The following is a 17,036-nucleotide window of genomic DNA, read 5'->3' as shown; positions in this document are numbered from 1 at the left end:
GTAAGTTGTTTACAAAGGTGGCATTACTAATGGGGTGGCCAGAGGAAGTCAGGAATCCCCATGTTCCTAGAGAGCCCTGTAGTCATGTACAATTCCAAATGCATAACGGGAGTTTGTGTAAACGTTCCCACTGTTGTCTGTTGCCCCAGCAACAGAACACGAGTCAGAGCAAACAGCTCAGCCTTCTGGGCGGAGTCAGATGCTTCAAAAGAAGCTTGCTGAACAATTTCACTGTCCGTCACTATCGCATAGCCAGAATATTGTTTCCCTGCTGGATCCATAAAAGAGTTTCCATCCTCATAAAATTGCTTTGGGCTAGAGGGGGATATTGCAGAATGGATGGGAGTGTCTGTCCTTCTTTCACAGTGATCTGGACAGGGGGACAGTTGGTGCGACCGACTTCATGGCCTGAATTTGCTCAGAGATGGGGGACAGCATCTTCGGATCGGTCAATATTAAAAGTGTGTCTCACCAGATGTCCCGCCTTCACCTCAGACTCCTTCCAGTATCGGAGTTGGACCGCAGCCAAGTCTTGCCAGTCTCCTTCGGTGCTGGAGGCTTGTTTTAGCAAGGTGTAGGCAATGAACTCTGGGCTCTTTGGCTTGAATCCAGGGCAAACATTAACAGTGCTATGGGGAACCACCAGTTCTGTCTGTCGCCAAAGGAAATCCGGAAATTCGGCCAGTAATGCACTGCCCACTTTTCCTTTAACCTCTCCAATCACCATGACCGGGAACTTCTGTCCCTCGAGGGGTGCATAACATTGGCTTTCCTCAGCTGAGCACCCCGTAGGGTCAAAGCACAGAGTTACGTAGGGGTCGGCCACTGGCAGAAGGGGTTCAAATGAAGTGGAGTCCAGATTAGGTGCCCACAACAAGGGGGGTCGGAAATTGGGGAAGCTGTCAGTTGTTCACCTGTCACAGGGTGACACCATTGCCTGTGCAGAGAATCTCAGCTTCCAACAGACAGAGCAAGTCTCACCCTGCTGGATTACACCCCCGACTGCGGGGTGCCGACTGTAAATGAAACCTCACAATGGTTCCCGTGGAATTCCACCTCCAGTGGCTGGTTATGTGAATACATACATTCCCTGCCTTCAAACCCAGACAGAGTGAATGTTGCGTCTGAGAACTGCAATCCCTTTTCCGATACTATTTCCCGATTGAGAGTGGTTGTAGGTGCCCCCATATCGATCATAAACGGAACTGGAATAGCAGCAAATGTCAATATTACATTGGGCTCTTCCTGAGGGGTGGTACGCACGGTAGGAAGCATCCTTGCTTGTCAATTTCTAAATGGTTTGTTGTCCCCACCTGTCCCGTGGTAGGTGGTTGTTCCCATTTCTGTTCCGCAGATATAGCCTGCTCACATCCTTCTTCCCACTGAACATATTCACCTTTAATATTCTTTTCATATCTTTTTTTATTATTATTATTATTATTCAAAAATAGCACAAGAGCATTGAAGTAACAACACTTACAATGCCTCATAATAGAGGAAATTATCTTAAGGATTGAAAATTTTGTAAATTAAAAGAATGAAAAGTGAGGGGAAAAAAAAGAAACCCATTGGAGGTACAACCCCGGAGCCGTGCGTCATACAAAAAGCTTCTAAAAATAAACATCAAACCGCCAAAAAGAAAGAAAAGATATATCAAAAAAATTTACATTTAGATCGTGGAGGAAATCTATCAGTTAACTGAAATGATAATAATGAACAGGTGAGCCCCATCTGTTCTCAAAATCAAATAAAAGTACAAAGGTTCGACTTCTAATTTTCTCCAAGACACAGCATCACCTGAGAGAGCCATTGTGACAAAGTAGGAGCTGATATATCCTTCCATTTCAACAAGGTGGCCCTCCTAGCTGTCAATGTAACAAACACCATGGATATTTTGAGGAATTATTCCAAAAAGCATAGTCAATTTATTAGGTTGTAAGTTGATTCTGAGTGCTTTAGAAATTGTCGAAAAGACTGACTTCCAAAACTGTTTTAATATAGAACTTCACCAGAACACATGTGTCAGTGTGGCTATCTCATTTTTACATCTATCCCAATACTTGTCAACATTGGGAAATATTTTCGGAAGTCTCTCCTTCGTCAAATGGTAATAATGTACAATTTTAAATTGAATCAGTGAATGACTAGCACAGATCGAAGAAGAGTTAACCAGCTTCAGAATCCATGTCCAATTCTGCCATATAAAAGAGAAATTGAGTTCCTTCTCCCAGTCCCGTTTAATCTGAAGTAAAGGACGCTTATCCCTTTGTAATAATAAATTATAAATTCTTCCAATAGAACCTTTCAATGAGGGGTTCATATTCATAATAGTATCTAACAAATCAGCCTCCAATATGTAAGGAAAATTATTTAAATATTTTTGTAAAAAATGTCGAACTTGAAGATATTGTAAGAAATGTGAATATAAGAGAGAATACTTATCGACAAATTGTTCAAAAGACATCAATCTGCCTTCTTTAAATAAATCCAAAAACAAATTAATACCTTTATTTTTCCAAAGTAAAAAAAAAATTGCAACACTCCAAGAAGGTTTAAAAAAGTAATTATGATAAATTATACTACAAAGTTTAACCTTTTTAAGATTAAAAAAATTGCGTAACTGGATCCAAATTTGTAAAGAGTGCTTAACCACAGGATATAGGTTTAAATTAGCAACGTTAGCTAATTGTATAGGTAACTCCTAATAACGAAGTTAAATAAAACTGTTTCACAGCGTTAGCAACGTCAGCTAATTGTATAGGTAACTCCGAATCACGAAGTTAAATAAAACTGTTTCACAGCTCTCCGTTCCTGGTCTACCCAGGTTGGCTGTTCATTCCTATCAACCCAATGTAATCAGCAGGACATACACCGCGTTAACAGCCCAATAATACATTCATAGATTAGGCAAAGTGAGACCACCATTCTTTTTCAACTTTTGCAAATGACATTTACCAATTCTTGGTCTTTTATTATCCCAAATAAAAGATAGAATAATAGAACCAATCCGATCAAAAAAACTTCTTAGTAAACAAAAACAGGAATATTCTGAAATAAATATAAAAATTTTGTTGGGCGGAAGCAGACATTTTGCTTGCTTCTTCTGGAATAATCCCAAAAATTGCTGTAAGTGGATTAGGTTGAACATCCACATCTATAACTTTAGATAATATTCCAAACACATCCCTCCAAAAATTGTTTAACCTTGCACCTGACCAAAACATATGAGTTAGAGTAGCCACTTCTTCAGTACATCTGTCACAAATAGGGCTTATATTAGAAAAAATATGCACCAATTTATCTTTGGACATATGGGCCCTGTTTACTATCTTAAACTGAATTTAGATATGGCATGTGCAGATAGGTGAATTATTGACTAAATAATAAATTTTACTCCACTGATTATCTGAAAGTGAATGTTGAAGTTGTACTTCCCAGGTGCGTTGAACCCTATCATGAGGTGACATGCGAGCGTTCATTAACTGTTTATAAAGGATTACTATTAATTGTTTTTGACAAGGTTTAAACTGAAAAATAGCATAAGCCAAATTTAAAGAGCAGGCCAAGGGGTAAATTGGTTAAAAAATCATGTAAAAATTCCCAACCTGTAAATATCTGAAAAATGTGTATTAGAGATATCATATTTGTCCATTAACTGTGAAAAAGACATTAAACAGTCTTGTAAAAACAAATCTAAAAAAGTCCACTAAAGGAGGAAAATTGGCTTTATAAAGATCCTGATATTTTTTAGTAATTATAACCCCTAAATATCTAAAAGAATCCATAACTTTAAAAGGAATATTATCATATATAGAGACAGATTCATTTAAAGGAAGTAATTCACTTCTACTAAAATTTATTTTGTATCCTGAAAGGTCTCCGATTTAGTCATATAATTTTAGCAAAGCAGGAATAGATTATTCAGGCTTGGATATATATACCAATAGATCATCAGTGTAAAGAGAGATCTTGTGCATGGTCTCATTCACAAAAATCCCATGAATATTTTCAGCTTCACAAAGAGCAATTGCAAGGGGCTCGAATCTTAATTTACATAACAAAGGACTTAATGGACAAGCTTGGCTTGTCCCCCGTGATAGCTGAAAAAATGAGACCTACAGTTATTAGTGATAACAACAGCAATAGGAGCTTTATATATAATTTTTATCCAATTATTAAAATTAATACCAAAACCAATTTTTTCTAAAGTATTAAATAAATATTTTACCCAAAATACTCTCCAACCGATTGGCCATTATCTTTAAGTGAATATTAGCATCAACATTCAATAATGAAATAGGTCTGTATGAGGCACAATCAGAAGGATCTTTATTCTTTTTGAGAATTAAAGAAATAGAAGCTTCATAAAAAGTAGAGGGTAAATCACTTTTCAGAAAAGATTCTTTAAACATCTCACAACATATACGGAGAAAGCAATTTTCCAAATTTTTTATAAAATTCTACAGGATATCCGGCAAGTCCCTGGGCCTTACCAGATTGCCTTGAGAAAATAGCTTCATGAATTCTGGATTCAGTAATTTAGGCATCCAGAGTTTTTTGATCCTCAACAGAAATTTTAGGGAAAGCAATCATTTGTAAAAAAACACAACATTTATTTCAGAAGAGTCCACTGGACATTGAGATTTATAAAGTTCAGTATAAAAGTCTTGAAAAATCTTATTAATTTCTTCATAATGCCGAGCCAGGGTACCATCTTTTCTATGAATTTTCAAAATTTGCCTCTCGGCTCCAGCTGATTTTAATTGAGATGCAAGTAGTTTATTATTTTTATCTCCAATAAAATTGGGTCTTTAACTTAAGTAGATAACCTTCAATCGAATGAGTTAATAATAGGTTATATTATGATTGAAGTTCCACTCTTTTTTAAAATATCAATATTAGGGGAAGTCACATAGATATTATCTCAATCTTTAATTTGTTTTGAAATTTTATCTAATTTTGCTTTAGTCTGTTTTTTAAGTTTAGTTGAATAAGAAATAATCTGACCACATAAAAATGCTTTGAATGTATCCAATATAATTAATTTAGACCTACCACTTATATCATTAAAAAGTAAAAAGTTCTTTAATCTGGCTTTTGATGAAACTGATAATGTCAGAGCTTTGCAATAAAGTCTGAGACATGTGCCATGGTGGACGGCCAAAAATGTCATCATCAAATTCAAAGGACAAACTCAAAGGCGCATGCTCAGGTATAGCAATAGTGTCATATTCACAGTTTTAAACATTAGGCAAAAGACAGGGATCAACTATAATATAATCAATCCTTGAATATATTTTATAAACATGGAAAGAAAAACAATATTCTCTGTTATCAGGGTGTAAATGCCTCCATAATTCGATCAACACAAAATTGGTCAAAAAAGAGTTAATAACTGATGCAAAATGATTTGGAAGTCATTGATTAGTTGAGCTCTTATCAGTCATAGGATTTAAGCAACAGTTAAAATCCCCACCCACTAACAACATATACTCATTTAAATCTGGCAGTAAAGCAGATATTTTTTTTTTAAAAAAGCAGGATCATCTAAATTAGGACCATACAAATTAACCAAAACAACCTTTCTATTACAAGTCACTCCTTTAACAATTAAAAATCTACCATTAGAATCTGACCTAATGAGGACCATTATCCTCTTGAGTAAATATATTAGATTTAAAAAAGATAGACGCACCCTTACTTTTGCTCTGAGAAGTAGCATGGAGTTGTTTTCCATTCCACCAGCAAAAAAATCTATTTTGATCTCCTGCTTTGTTATGCGTCTCCTGAGCAAAAATTATATCAGTTTGGAACCGATTAATAATTTTGTCTTTTTTGTTTAATAGGATAATTCCAACCACGTATATTCCAAATGATTACATGAATCCATTTAACTGCCATACTATAATTTTATTCTAATTTACTTTATACATGCGCAGAACACATACCAATACGGGATTATCAAAGATGGCAGTGATGAAGAATAAAGCCAGAAAGAAAACACGCATGCTCTGGAACCACCCAATGGGGGAAAAAAAACTCCTAACTTTAAACCCACCCACCCTCCCAAAAGCCTGAAAAAAAGGCAAGTGAACTAAGATGGATGCAAAGACATGGGCCACTCTGTTGTTCTCATCTCTGCCTCCCCCCAGCCAGTACATAAAATAAATAAAATGACCTTGCAAGAAAGACAGTAATGTCTCAACAAAGGAGAGTGTTTACATTCTATCATGTGTTAAACAGAAAAAGAACCAAAATAATATAATCTCTTATAGAGAAAAGCCAGCCCCATCTTAAGTTTAGCTTTAAATCCCTTTAAATTCAGTTATAGGGCGCTATAATAAAACAGATTAAAAAGAGTTAATAGTATACTTAACTGATCTAAATTGATGGAAATATTAATTAGTAAAATCATAGTAACTTAACCCTCCCAGATAAATATATAAAAAGAAACCCTGTTGGTAGAAAAAAAACTACCAGTTAGTAATTTAAGAAATAACAAAAAAAATCAAACCAAATATTAGATAAAAGGAACAAATCCTATTGTCCTCTTTTCTCAGTCAAATATGTAATTAACCATTTAAACAGTCAAACTTGATCCGTAAATGTTCTTTCCAAACAAAAATCCAATCGGATGTAATGATGAGCAGGTTTTCTTTTCTTCTTTTATTAATCTTCAATGAAATATCCAAATAGCCTTCATATATCTTCTTTTCGTAGTGTGAGTAATATACAGATAAACAAACAGCTTTTCAGATAGTTCATTCAGTAGTAACGTCAGTGGTGGTGACAGGTATAGCCTGGACAAAATCCAGCTCGACTTTTGGGTCAAAGAAAGTACATGGGGAAGAATTAGGAGGAAAAACTTTCATTCTTGTCGGGTAACTCAAAGAGGGGAATCGTTTCTTATCATATGCTTGTTTCATTACCAAAGCAAATCTTGCTCTTTGTTCCATTACTTCTTTTGGATAATCTTCGTAAAAACGGAGCTCAGACTCATTGAATCTGAAAACTCTGTTTTCTTGCCTGTCGCATTATTTGATCTTTTATTTTAAAGTGATGAAAACAAGCCAAAACAGATCTTGATCTGGTTGAGTCTTTAAATTTCGAAGTGGACAGCCTGTGTTCTCTTTCAATAGCAGGTAGCTGTGATGAAATAGTCAGAAATAGATCATGAAAGAGCTTACCAAAGTAAACCATTACGTCTCCATTTTCAGCTCCTTACTGCAATCCAATGATTCGTATGTTGTTTCTGCGAGTCTTAGTTTGCAAATCAATAATCTTATTAACGATATTTTTCAAAACAGGTTGTAGTTTCAGACGGTTTTTGCTTAGTTAACTTCAATTCCTCTTCATGATTAGTAACTTGAGTTTCCAGATCTTTAAGTTTTCCCAGAAATAAATTCATTTCATTATATTCTTTTCCAGTTGATCTTTAATTGCCTTATTCTGATCTTGAATTGATTTCAGTGTCCGAACAATATCTTCAGCCCATGATGGCATTTCAACAGATCTTTCCTTCGGTGTCTTTCCTTTTTCATTACCTTTGTCAGTTAGGTTTATACAGATTCTTCCCACTTCTCATAGGCATATGCATATCACTCCCCTTCAAGAATCAGCAATTAAAAATTTGAAATTCAAAATTTAAGCTGTGAGCGGGAGAGAAAACTAAGAGCAGCACAGAATTAGTGCTACTCCATCGACAGACAGAGGCAGTCTCCATTCACCTGTAATATTAGTTCCCTTTGGGGTTGATTGGCATTCGAAAGGCCTGTCCAATGATATGTTAAAGCTCGTTGTATTCGATTTTGGTCATTGTCAGGCCAATCCATATTATTTGTTAATGATGTTGGCTAACTTAGTTGGTAAGCATTGGAGCAGTAAGGCATTAAATTGGGGGGACAGGTTCCCATCATTAAAGGCTTGGTCTCCTAAGAAAGTGCTTTAGCAGGCCACAAAACTCATACAGTGTCGATATGCCAGACATGGTGTTCGGGATTCCATGTTTCCCTATCAGTTGTAACTTTAGACTGACATTCCTGCCTTTCTCTCCTATTTAGACCGGCCTTGGTTTGCTTACGTTGTTTTTCCTGCTGTCGTTTTCGGCGCCCATTCATCCATCCATGCTCTGTTTGTAACGTCTCCCAAACTTTGGTGTTCCTTCTGCAATACTTACCTCTATCCTAGTGGTCGCCAACCTGTTGATTGTGATCGACTAGTCTACTTTTGAGACTTTCCCAGTAGATCCTGGGAAAAAGGAAGAAAGAAAGAAACTGTTGAGAGATTGTTCCCGGGTTGTGGGGTTTTAGTTCCATTTTTTCTACATGCGTGTAACTGCCCCGCACTACACAGTGTACTTCAGTGGTCCCCAACCACTGGGCCGCGAGGAAACAACATGAGTCAGCTGCACCTTTCCTCATTCCCTGTCAGCCCACTGTTGAACTTGAGTGCACGCGAGGTCATCAGTCGCCGAGCCGCAGTGACACCCTCGTGCCAGAGATCACCAGTTGGCCTCGGGCGGCCGGTGGGAAGTGCCGTCACTACTGGCCTGGAGTGCTGCCTCTAAACCTGTTTAGCACACTGAATGTTCGTGGGGAATCTGGTGCTAAAATATTCGCCATCGACCTAATTCGGGCTCAGCGTTTCATAGATATCAGAGCAGCTACCATGCTGTGATCTAATGAAACAAACTTTTGTCGGCTGATAGGTCCTACAAGGGGGGGTGGGCGCGTGCCCTGTCACACTCCTTGCTCGGCCGGTCACTCTCTCCGGACTGTGACTGCCGCGGCCCCGGCACAGGGACCTCCGGTCCTGACATTGTCCTCTCACCCGACCCACGAACAACCAAACCAAGCCAAGGCATCTGGCGGCGGGCCGGCAGGAGGCTGTCCAATGAGGCAATGAAGCCCTCAAAACTGCTTCGGTACCCCGAGTCCAAGCACCCTGCACTTAAATGCAAACGTGTTGAGCTTTTTCAGCGGAGAAAACTTGAGCAGCGCGGGACAGAAGCTAAGTGCCGAGAGCCATGAAAAGTAAATTACAGAATAGACTGGACATAAGGAACCAGCTTCGAGTATCGCTGTATTCCCATCGTGTTTAACACCCCCACCCACCCCATCCCCCGTCGGCCGGTCCGCAAGAATATTGTCAATATTAAACCGTTCTGTGGTGCAAAAAAAGGGTGGGTGCCCCATTGTTTATACATTATTGCTACTTCCAGGTTGTGGGGCTTTACTTCCGGTCTTTTCTGCCCTGGTGCGCATGTGTGTAACTAATTGATCTGGGTTGATCTTGCATTTTACTAAGGCCAAGGTAGGGGATCTTGGGCTTAATATGGTTGGTGACCACTGCTCTATCCCTTTATCACATGCATTATTCCTCCAACTTGCTGATAATATACTGTTCCACTTTAAAGGTATGTCACATACAGAATTTTTTCCAGTTAGCCAAGGATTTCCTTCTACGCCACTGTGTGGTGTTGGGAAATCATGTACAAGGCAAGTTACAGCAGTAGTTTGCCATTCCCTTCTGCTGGGTGAGTTGTTTTGTTCACCAGCTCTAACCCAGCACAGATGAAAGTGTGCAAGGGAGTCGGCTGGATTCGAACTCGGGACCTCTTGCCTCAAAGTCCAACGCTGAAGCCACTATGCCACCATTGGCATAGCCAGCAAAGTTCCGCTTTACACCTGCCTTTTCCTTCCATTCCCTTTTCAACAATTTCCACTTCTTTCCTCAGTTCTTTTTAAAAATCAAATTTACTGCTTGTTCTCATGAGGTAATAACCCAGGCTCCTGCACCCTCCCCCATCCATGGCCGCATTTTGTTCTCCAATTTCTTATTCAGCACTGCACTCAACATTCACAAATATTTTTCCTTGTCTGAAGAACTCTCATACAAATTGTATCGGGCTGCTGCTGGCCTACTTTTATCAATTGACTGCAATTGACCAATGTAATTTATTGGGCACAAAGCCTCCTGCTCAATTAACAATGAGATAAATTTACCCGGCCTGCACCTCCTGCTTACTTGATGAATTTACCTGGCATGTCTGCCTCCTGGACACTTAGTAAAATTTTGTCTACCTTATACAAATCTCCCAACAAATTCTTTCCTGATCCTGTCAAGGTATGTGATCAGCCTTGGGTGAGGCACCGTACGTCCAAAGGAACTAACGGTGAGTGACTAATACCCATTGGGCTCCCGTTCGGTCTCCGCAGTCCCCAGAGTGGTCCAGCTGCTTACTCAGCCGTCTGCTTGGCACTCCCTATATTGGGATCCTGTTCATGATGCCGAATGTTAAAAGTTGAATCTAAATAAAACTCAGGAGACCAGCTTCTTATCGACGCCATGGTTTATTGTGCATTCAAATGATTGCAGGAGTTTTGAGACCCAGTTGTCAAAAGGGAGCACTGCCACCTTCTGACAAGTCGAATGACATGGGTTACAGCCATATATTTATACATAGTGCGTCCCATACATTAATATTGCAAGATGTTATTTGAACTGGCAAACACCCTAAGTGTGTTGATGCAAAACTTAATTACTTAGATAACAGAGTTTGGTTTTAATTATAGATGGATGGACTGTCCAGTCCTTTTCAGTTACTCCCTTTGCAAGGCCCTGACTTGATTACAAACAGATGTTCATTCCTGTCCCTATCAGTGAGTCCTCCTCCCTTTACTCACAACGAGGATACAACGTATAATCTGATCAGCTCTCAATATGTCTGTCTGCAAGCCACAGAGAACTGGTAATGAGTCCGTCTTAGCTAAATGCTGAAGACTCAGTTCATTCAGTTCAAAATTCCTATTCACTCCCAACTATTCTTTTAGCCAGAGGTTACACAGGTTCAAAATGAATTTTTTATATAGCCTCAATTCCTCAGGAGAGTTCAGGGGAAATATTTATGCCCAATATAGAAACAGGTGTTACCTATGTGTATTGTGGCAATGCAAGAGGTGCTGGAGAATTTGTAAGTGGGAAGAAGTGGAGTAATATTTGCAAATCGGACTTTTTAAAGCATAATTTAGCAAGCAAACCACATATGGACAATATGCAAAAGCTTTGATGAGAAAATCCTTCATTACCCGTTACAGGCCTGCTACATAGGTTGTGTGAGAGTGCAGATGAACTCAATCAAACCTAGGAGAGATCAAAGTACTTATCAACAGTGATTTGCTAGCTGTGAAAACAATTACCTCTCTCTATAAAATTTACTGTGCACATGTCACCGAGTAAAAAAAAAGTGCACAGTACAGGATTTGTGTGCACACTCGTCATTACAAATTAGAGGGGACATTGGTGGGAAGGTGGTGAGACCTCCAGTGTCCCTGATGTCCTCACCTACAAGATGTGCACCCTGCACATTAAGCAGATGGAACCTGAAATGGATGAATTCTGGATCATCCAGGAGTTGGAGGGTGTGATAGATATGACATGAAGAGAGGTGAGTTACACCCAAGGTGCAGGACACAGGAAACTGGGAGAGAGTCAGGAAGGGGAATGAGGTTAAATAGTCATTGCGGAGAACTCTTGTGCCCATCAAACACAACAAACGGTAGACCACTTTAGAAACTGGTGGTGAAGGGGATTACCTGACAGAGAAAAGTCAAAGGGGTGATAGGGGATTCATTAGTTAGGGGAACAGAACAAGAGGGGACTGATATCCAAGTGGTAAGGCATGCTAGTGCTAGTGAGGGTGAAGTGGGTGATGTGGTTAAAATAAGCTGTAAGGGGAATGGGAGCCAGAATGACCAAACAGATAATGGAGAGGGTGAATTGAATTGAATTGACTTTATTAGATACATACTTCATAAACATGAGGAGTAGAAATCTTTATGTTATGTCTCCATCTAAATGTGCAATGTGCAATTTATGGTAATTTACGATGGATCGTTTGTACATAGGACAGTCAATATAACATCGAAATGCAATTGTATCAGCATGAATTAATCAGTCTGATGGCCTGGTGGAAGATGATGTCCCGGGGCCTGTTGCTCCTTTTGCTGTGGTACCATTTGTGGTTGTGGTGAATTTGGTCCCTGATTTCCTTTGGGCCCTTTTTATACACCTGTCTGTGTAAATGTACTGAATAGTGGAAAGTTCACCACTACGGATGTGCTGGGCTGTCCGCAACACTCTCTGAGGTTTCCTGCAATTAAGGAAAGTACAGTTCCCATACCAGGCAGAGATGCAGCCAGTCAGGATGCTCTCAATTGTGTCCCTGTAGAAAGTCCTCAGAATTTTGGTCCCCATCTCCAACTTTTTCAACTATCTGAGGTGACAGAGGTACTGCTGTGCTCTTTTCACAACACAGCCGGTATGCACAGACAACGTAAGGTGCTTTGCGATGTTTATGCCAAGGAACTTAAAGCTGTTCACCTTCTTAACCCCAGATCCATTGATGTCAATAGGGGTTATCCTGTCTCCATTCCTCCTGTCGTCCACAATCAGCTCCTTTGTTTTTGTGACAATGATGGAGGGTTTGTTTCCTTGACACCAGTCAGATGTTCAGATCATAGATAGATTCAGCAGTTAGATGGTTGAGCCTGGTGCAATGAATGTGCTGAGCTGTGTATATCACAATGCAAGAAGCATCGTAGGAAAGCCGGATGAGCTCAGGTCGGGAATTATGATATTGTAACCAATATTGGGACTTGGTTGCAGCCAACAGTCTGAGGGATTTAGAGGAACAAATTTGTAGAGAGATTGCAGACCATGCCAATAAACAAAAAGGTTGATTCAGTAAGTGATTTTAACTTTCCATATATCGACTGGGACTCCTAAACTGTAAAGAAGTAGATGAGGTAGAGTTTGTCAAATGTGCCCTTAATCAATATGTAGAATTCCTGATGTAGAAGTGTGCAATAACCTGTTAGGAAATGATCAGGGCTGGTGACAGAAATTAGTGATCATAATGCCATGAGATTCAAAGTAAATATGGAAAAAGAGAGGTCTGGACCACGGGTTGAGATTCTAAATTGGAGAAAGGTCAATTTTGATGGTATCAGAAAGGATCTGACAAGTGTGGTTTGGGACAGGTTGTCTCCTGGCAAAGGAGTACCTGTAAGTGGGAGGTCTTCAAATGTGAAATTTTGAGGATGCAGAGTTTGTATGTGCCTGCCAAAATGAAAGTTGAAAGGTAACTGGTCCAGGGAACCTTGCTTTTGAAGAGAAATTGAAGCCTCGTATATTTTGTTCCTCTAAATGACTCAGACTGTTGGGTGCTACCGAGACCCATTAATGACTACAAGTCATGATTCCACGCACTGAGCTCATCTGAATTTCTTTGTTGTTTTCTTTTGGTTTCTCAAAGCTTCCAAATAATTTTTGTTCTTTTGTTTGCCCTCTCTTTGACATTTATGTTGGCTTTGGCTACTCATTTTAGCCACAGTTGTGTCCTCCTGTCTTTCTATTGCTTCCACTTCTGCAGAATCACTCAGGTCCTGAATTGCTCCAGAAACTCCAGCCACTGCTGCTCAATTATCACTCCTTCCCTATCCCTTTCAAACAAGTTTGGCCAGCTTCTCTGCCATAGAAACACGGAGAAGTTCAGTGAAGAAACAGGCTCTTTGGCCCATCTAGTCAATGCCAAAAAAGCATTTAAACTTGTAGTGCGATCTGGACCAGCTGGCAAAATGGTTTGAGAAATGGAAAAAGGAATTTAATGCAGACCAGTGTGAGTTGTTGCACTTTGGTCTGACCAACCAATGGAGGTCTTTCACAGTGACTGGTCGGGCACGGAGGAGTGTTGTACAGGAAAGGGACCTGTTGTAGAAGAAAGTCCTTAATTCTCTGAAAGTGGTATCACAGTTAGATAGAGACGGAAGGGAAGATTTTAGCCCAATAGCCTTCATGAACAAAAGTACTGACAACAATAGATGGATGCTATGTTAACTTGTAGAAGACATTGGTGAGGCCTAATTTGGAGTACTGAGTACAGTTTTGGTCACCAACCTACAGGAAAGATGTAAGGACTTTGAATGAGTTCAGAGAAAGTTAAGGGTGAAAGGTGAAATGTTAAGGGGAACTTGAGGGGAAACTTATTCACACAGACAGTCATCCGGGTGTGGAATGAGCAGCCAGCTCAAGTGGTGCATGCGAGCTCGATTTCAACATTTCAACATTTCAGAGGTTCATGTATGGTAGGGGTATGGGAGTGGGCAGTTTAAATAGTTCAGCACAAACCAGATGGCCCAAAGGGCATGTTTCTGTGTTGTAATTTTCTACAGGAATGTGAAATATTACAAAAATTCACTCTGTATTTTTAACAGCTGTGCGGACCAACCATTCACCTCAACAGGAATTTTTTATATGGCATTAAAACGGTGGCACTTTAAGTTTATAATACATAAAAGAAAATCCCAGATGCACATCAAGAAAGAGTAATTGTGTGATACAGTTTTTGTTACTGTGGGGTCAGGCACCCATGCAGCTCAGCAGGAACAGAGAATAATACCAATGGAGAGAGTCCAACTCAGCCAAGGTACAAATTGGAGATGCCAGAAATGCCCGATTCTTATAGAAACAGGAAGAGCATCAGGGAATTGGTGGTCATTCCAGATACCAGCACTCTGCCCAGTCAGGAGATGATTTCTCTGTCCAACTTGGGTTGTACCTCACTGTAACACTGTGATACCAGATCAAACCTTGGTAACTCAAGTAATCTCATCTGAAATGTTGTCCTACACCCATTGATGGATTTTGTAAATCTTTTTACAGGTTAAAAACAAGAAGGAATTTGTCTTCAGGAAGTTCAAACATGGCACACCAGTTTGGTTGTTTCTGTCCAGATATTTAAGAAGTGGAGCAAGGGATTCAATCGATCATCCTTCCTGCTCAGACTGTGGGGAGGGATTCACTCGGTCATTTTACCAACTGGCAACCCATCATTTTACACAGGAGAAAGTCTGTTCACCTGCTCAAACAGTGGGAATGGATTCACTCAGTTATCACAATTGAATGTACATCAGCACGTTCACACTGGGCAAGGCCATTCACCTGTTCTGTGTGTGAGAAGGGATTCAGTCAGTCTTCCCACCTGTGGACACACCAGTCAGTTCACACCACACTGGGCAGAGGCTGGTGATCTGCTGAATATCTGGGAAAGGATTCACTCAGTCATCTGACCTAATGGCACACCAGCGTGTTCACACTGGGGAGAGGCTTTTCACCTGCTCAGAGTGTGGAAAGGGATTCACTCGGTCATCCACCTTACTGGTACATCAGCGAGTTCACACTGGGGAGAAGCCGTACACCTGCTCAGTCTGTGGGAAGAGATTCACTGAGTCATCCACCTTACAGAGTCATCAGCGAGTTCATACTGGGGAGAAGCCGTTCACCTGCTCAGAATGTGGGAAGGGATTCAGACAGGTATCCCATCTACTGAGTCATCAGCGAGTTCACACTGGGGAGAAGCCATTCACCTGCTCAGAATGTGGGAAGAGATTCGCTCACTCATCCAACCTACTTAGTCATCAGCGAGTTCACACTGGAGAGAGGCCATTCACCTGCTCAGAGTGTGGGAAGGGATTCACTCGGTCATCTCAACTGCTGACGCACCAGCAAGTTCACACTGGGGAGTGGCCTTTCGCCTGCTCAGAATGTGGGAAAGGATTCACTGAGTCATACACCTTACTGGTACATCAGCGAGTTCACACTGGGGAGAAGCCGTTCACCTGCTCAGAATGTGGGAAGAGATTCACTCAGTCATCCAATCTACAGAGACATCATCGAGTTCATATTGGGAAGAAGCCGTTCACCTGCTCAGAATGTGGGAAGAGATTCGCTCACTCATCCAACCTACAGAGTCATCAGCGAGTTCACACTGGGGAGAAGCCGTTCACTTGCGCAAACTGTGGGAAGAGATTCACTCGGTTAGCTAACCTACAGAGACATCAGCAAGTTCACACTGGGGAGAAGCCATTCACCTGCTCGGTCTGTGGGAAAGGATTCACTCAGTCATCCCAAATACTGGAACACAAGTCAGTTCATAGTGGGGAGTGGCCATTGTTATGAATCCCTAGGTTTCATTTGATATGGACTGTCATTTTAAGAGAGATTAAGAAGGTGAATCAGTCTGACTTGCAGTTTGTTTAGTTTTAACCGAGGACACAGACACTCAGAGTCAGACGGAGAGGGATGAAAAATGGAAGGATTGAAACCAGGGAACTAGTGGCCAAGGGTCACTGTTTGGAACTTTCCTTTGCTCACAAGGGTGGATTAATTATCCATTCACCGTACATCGAATGTGTGGTTGTCACCTCATTTAACCCATAGGAGTGGATCTGATTTGGGATAGACTGTGGAGACCACTTATGTGTTAACCCTTGCCTGGGTGTGATGTGGTTGTTCATTTGAAGATGATACCCCTCATGACAAGTCACTTTCGGTGATAATCACAACTCACTTTCGGTGATAATTCGTATGTAGATTTGTAAAGATGACGGATAAAATCTACAGCTACTGTTCTCTCATTTTAACACTGGAACCTGTAGAACAGACAGAACCCGTGTTCTAGATCACTGAGTGCACCTTCCCCATCTCTGACCCTGCCTTCCCTCGACATTTACCCTGATTTACAAATATCTCTCTCATCACCTATTTTGTGGATGAATTGAACTTTCAAACTTTACAATCTGAAGACTCCAAGCCTTGTTTCCCCTGAGCTCAATAGTTTCGGAGTTATATTTACACACGTATATATACATAACACTGGTAACTTTTGTTTAACTTGCTTAAGTTACTATTTTATAATTGGATACTAATAAAGATTGTGGTTCGCATCATAAACAGACTCCAGTAGTTGTCTGTTGCTGCTGGTATGTTTCTGAAGCATTACAGTTCATAACAAAATGGGACCGGCATCTAGGATATGATCAAATTTGAGGATTGATTAATTATTGATTTCATTGGGGAAATCTCTCTTGATTTATTTTTGTGTGGAAAATCAGCAGCAATGGATGTTGATCGATGTAAGGAAGCGCCGACCTCTGAGGCATTAGAGGACGTCAGAAGGATTGAGTTGTTGAGTCTTG

General features: G+C 40.3%; 1 protein-coding gene across 1 annotated transcript in view; it reads left to right on the top strand.

The window, feature by feature from the left end:
• LOC132389185 (gastrula zinc finger protein XlCGF8.2DB-like) overlaps positions 1-16,777 on the top strand; it is a 21,201-nt gene extending 4,424 nt beyond the window's left edge. Inside the window, exon 2 of the mRNA XM_059961645.1 lies at positions 14,722-16,777. Coding sequence (XP_059817628.1) covers positions 15,133-16,017 — 885 coding nt within the window. The 5' untranslated portion in view covers positions 14,722-15,132 and the 3' untranslated portion in view covers positions 16,018-16,777. The remainder of the gene's footprint in view (positions 1-14,721) is intronic.
• Positions 16,778-17,036: the final 259 nt, after the last annotated feature.

Source organism: Hypanus sabinus, unplaced genomic scaffold (assembly GCF_030144855.1).
Source record: "Hypanus sabinus isolate sHypSab1 unplaced genomic scaffold, sHypSab1.hap1 scaffold_495, whole genome shotgun sequence".
In the NCBI taxonomy this organism is placed as follows: domain Eukaryota; kingdom Metazoa; phylum Chordata; class Chondrichthyes; order Myliobatiformes; family Dasyatidae; genus Hypanus; species Hypanus sabinus.
The sequence above is the reverse complement of the archived record's forward strand: the minus strand, read 5'-3'. Positions and strand labels throughout refer to the sequence as shown.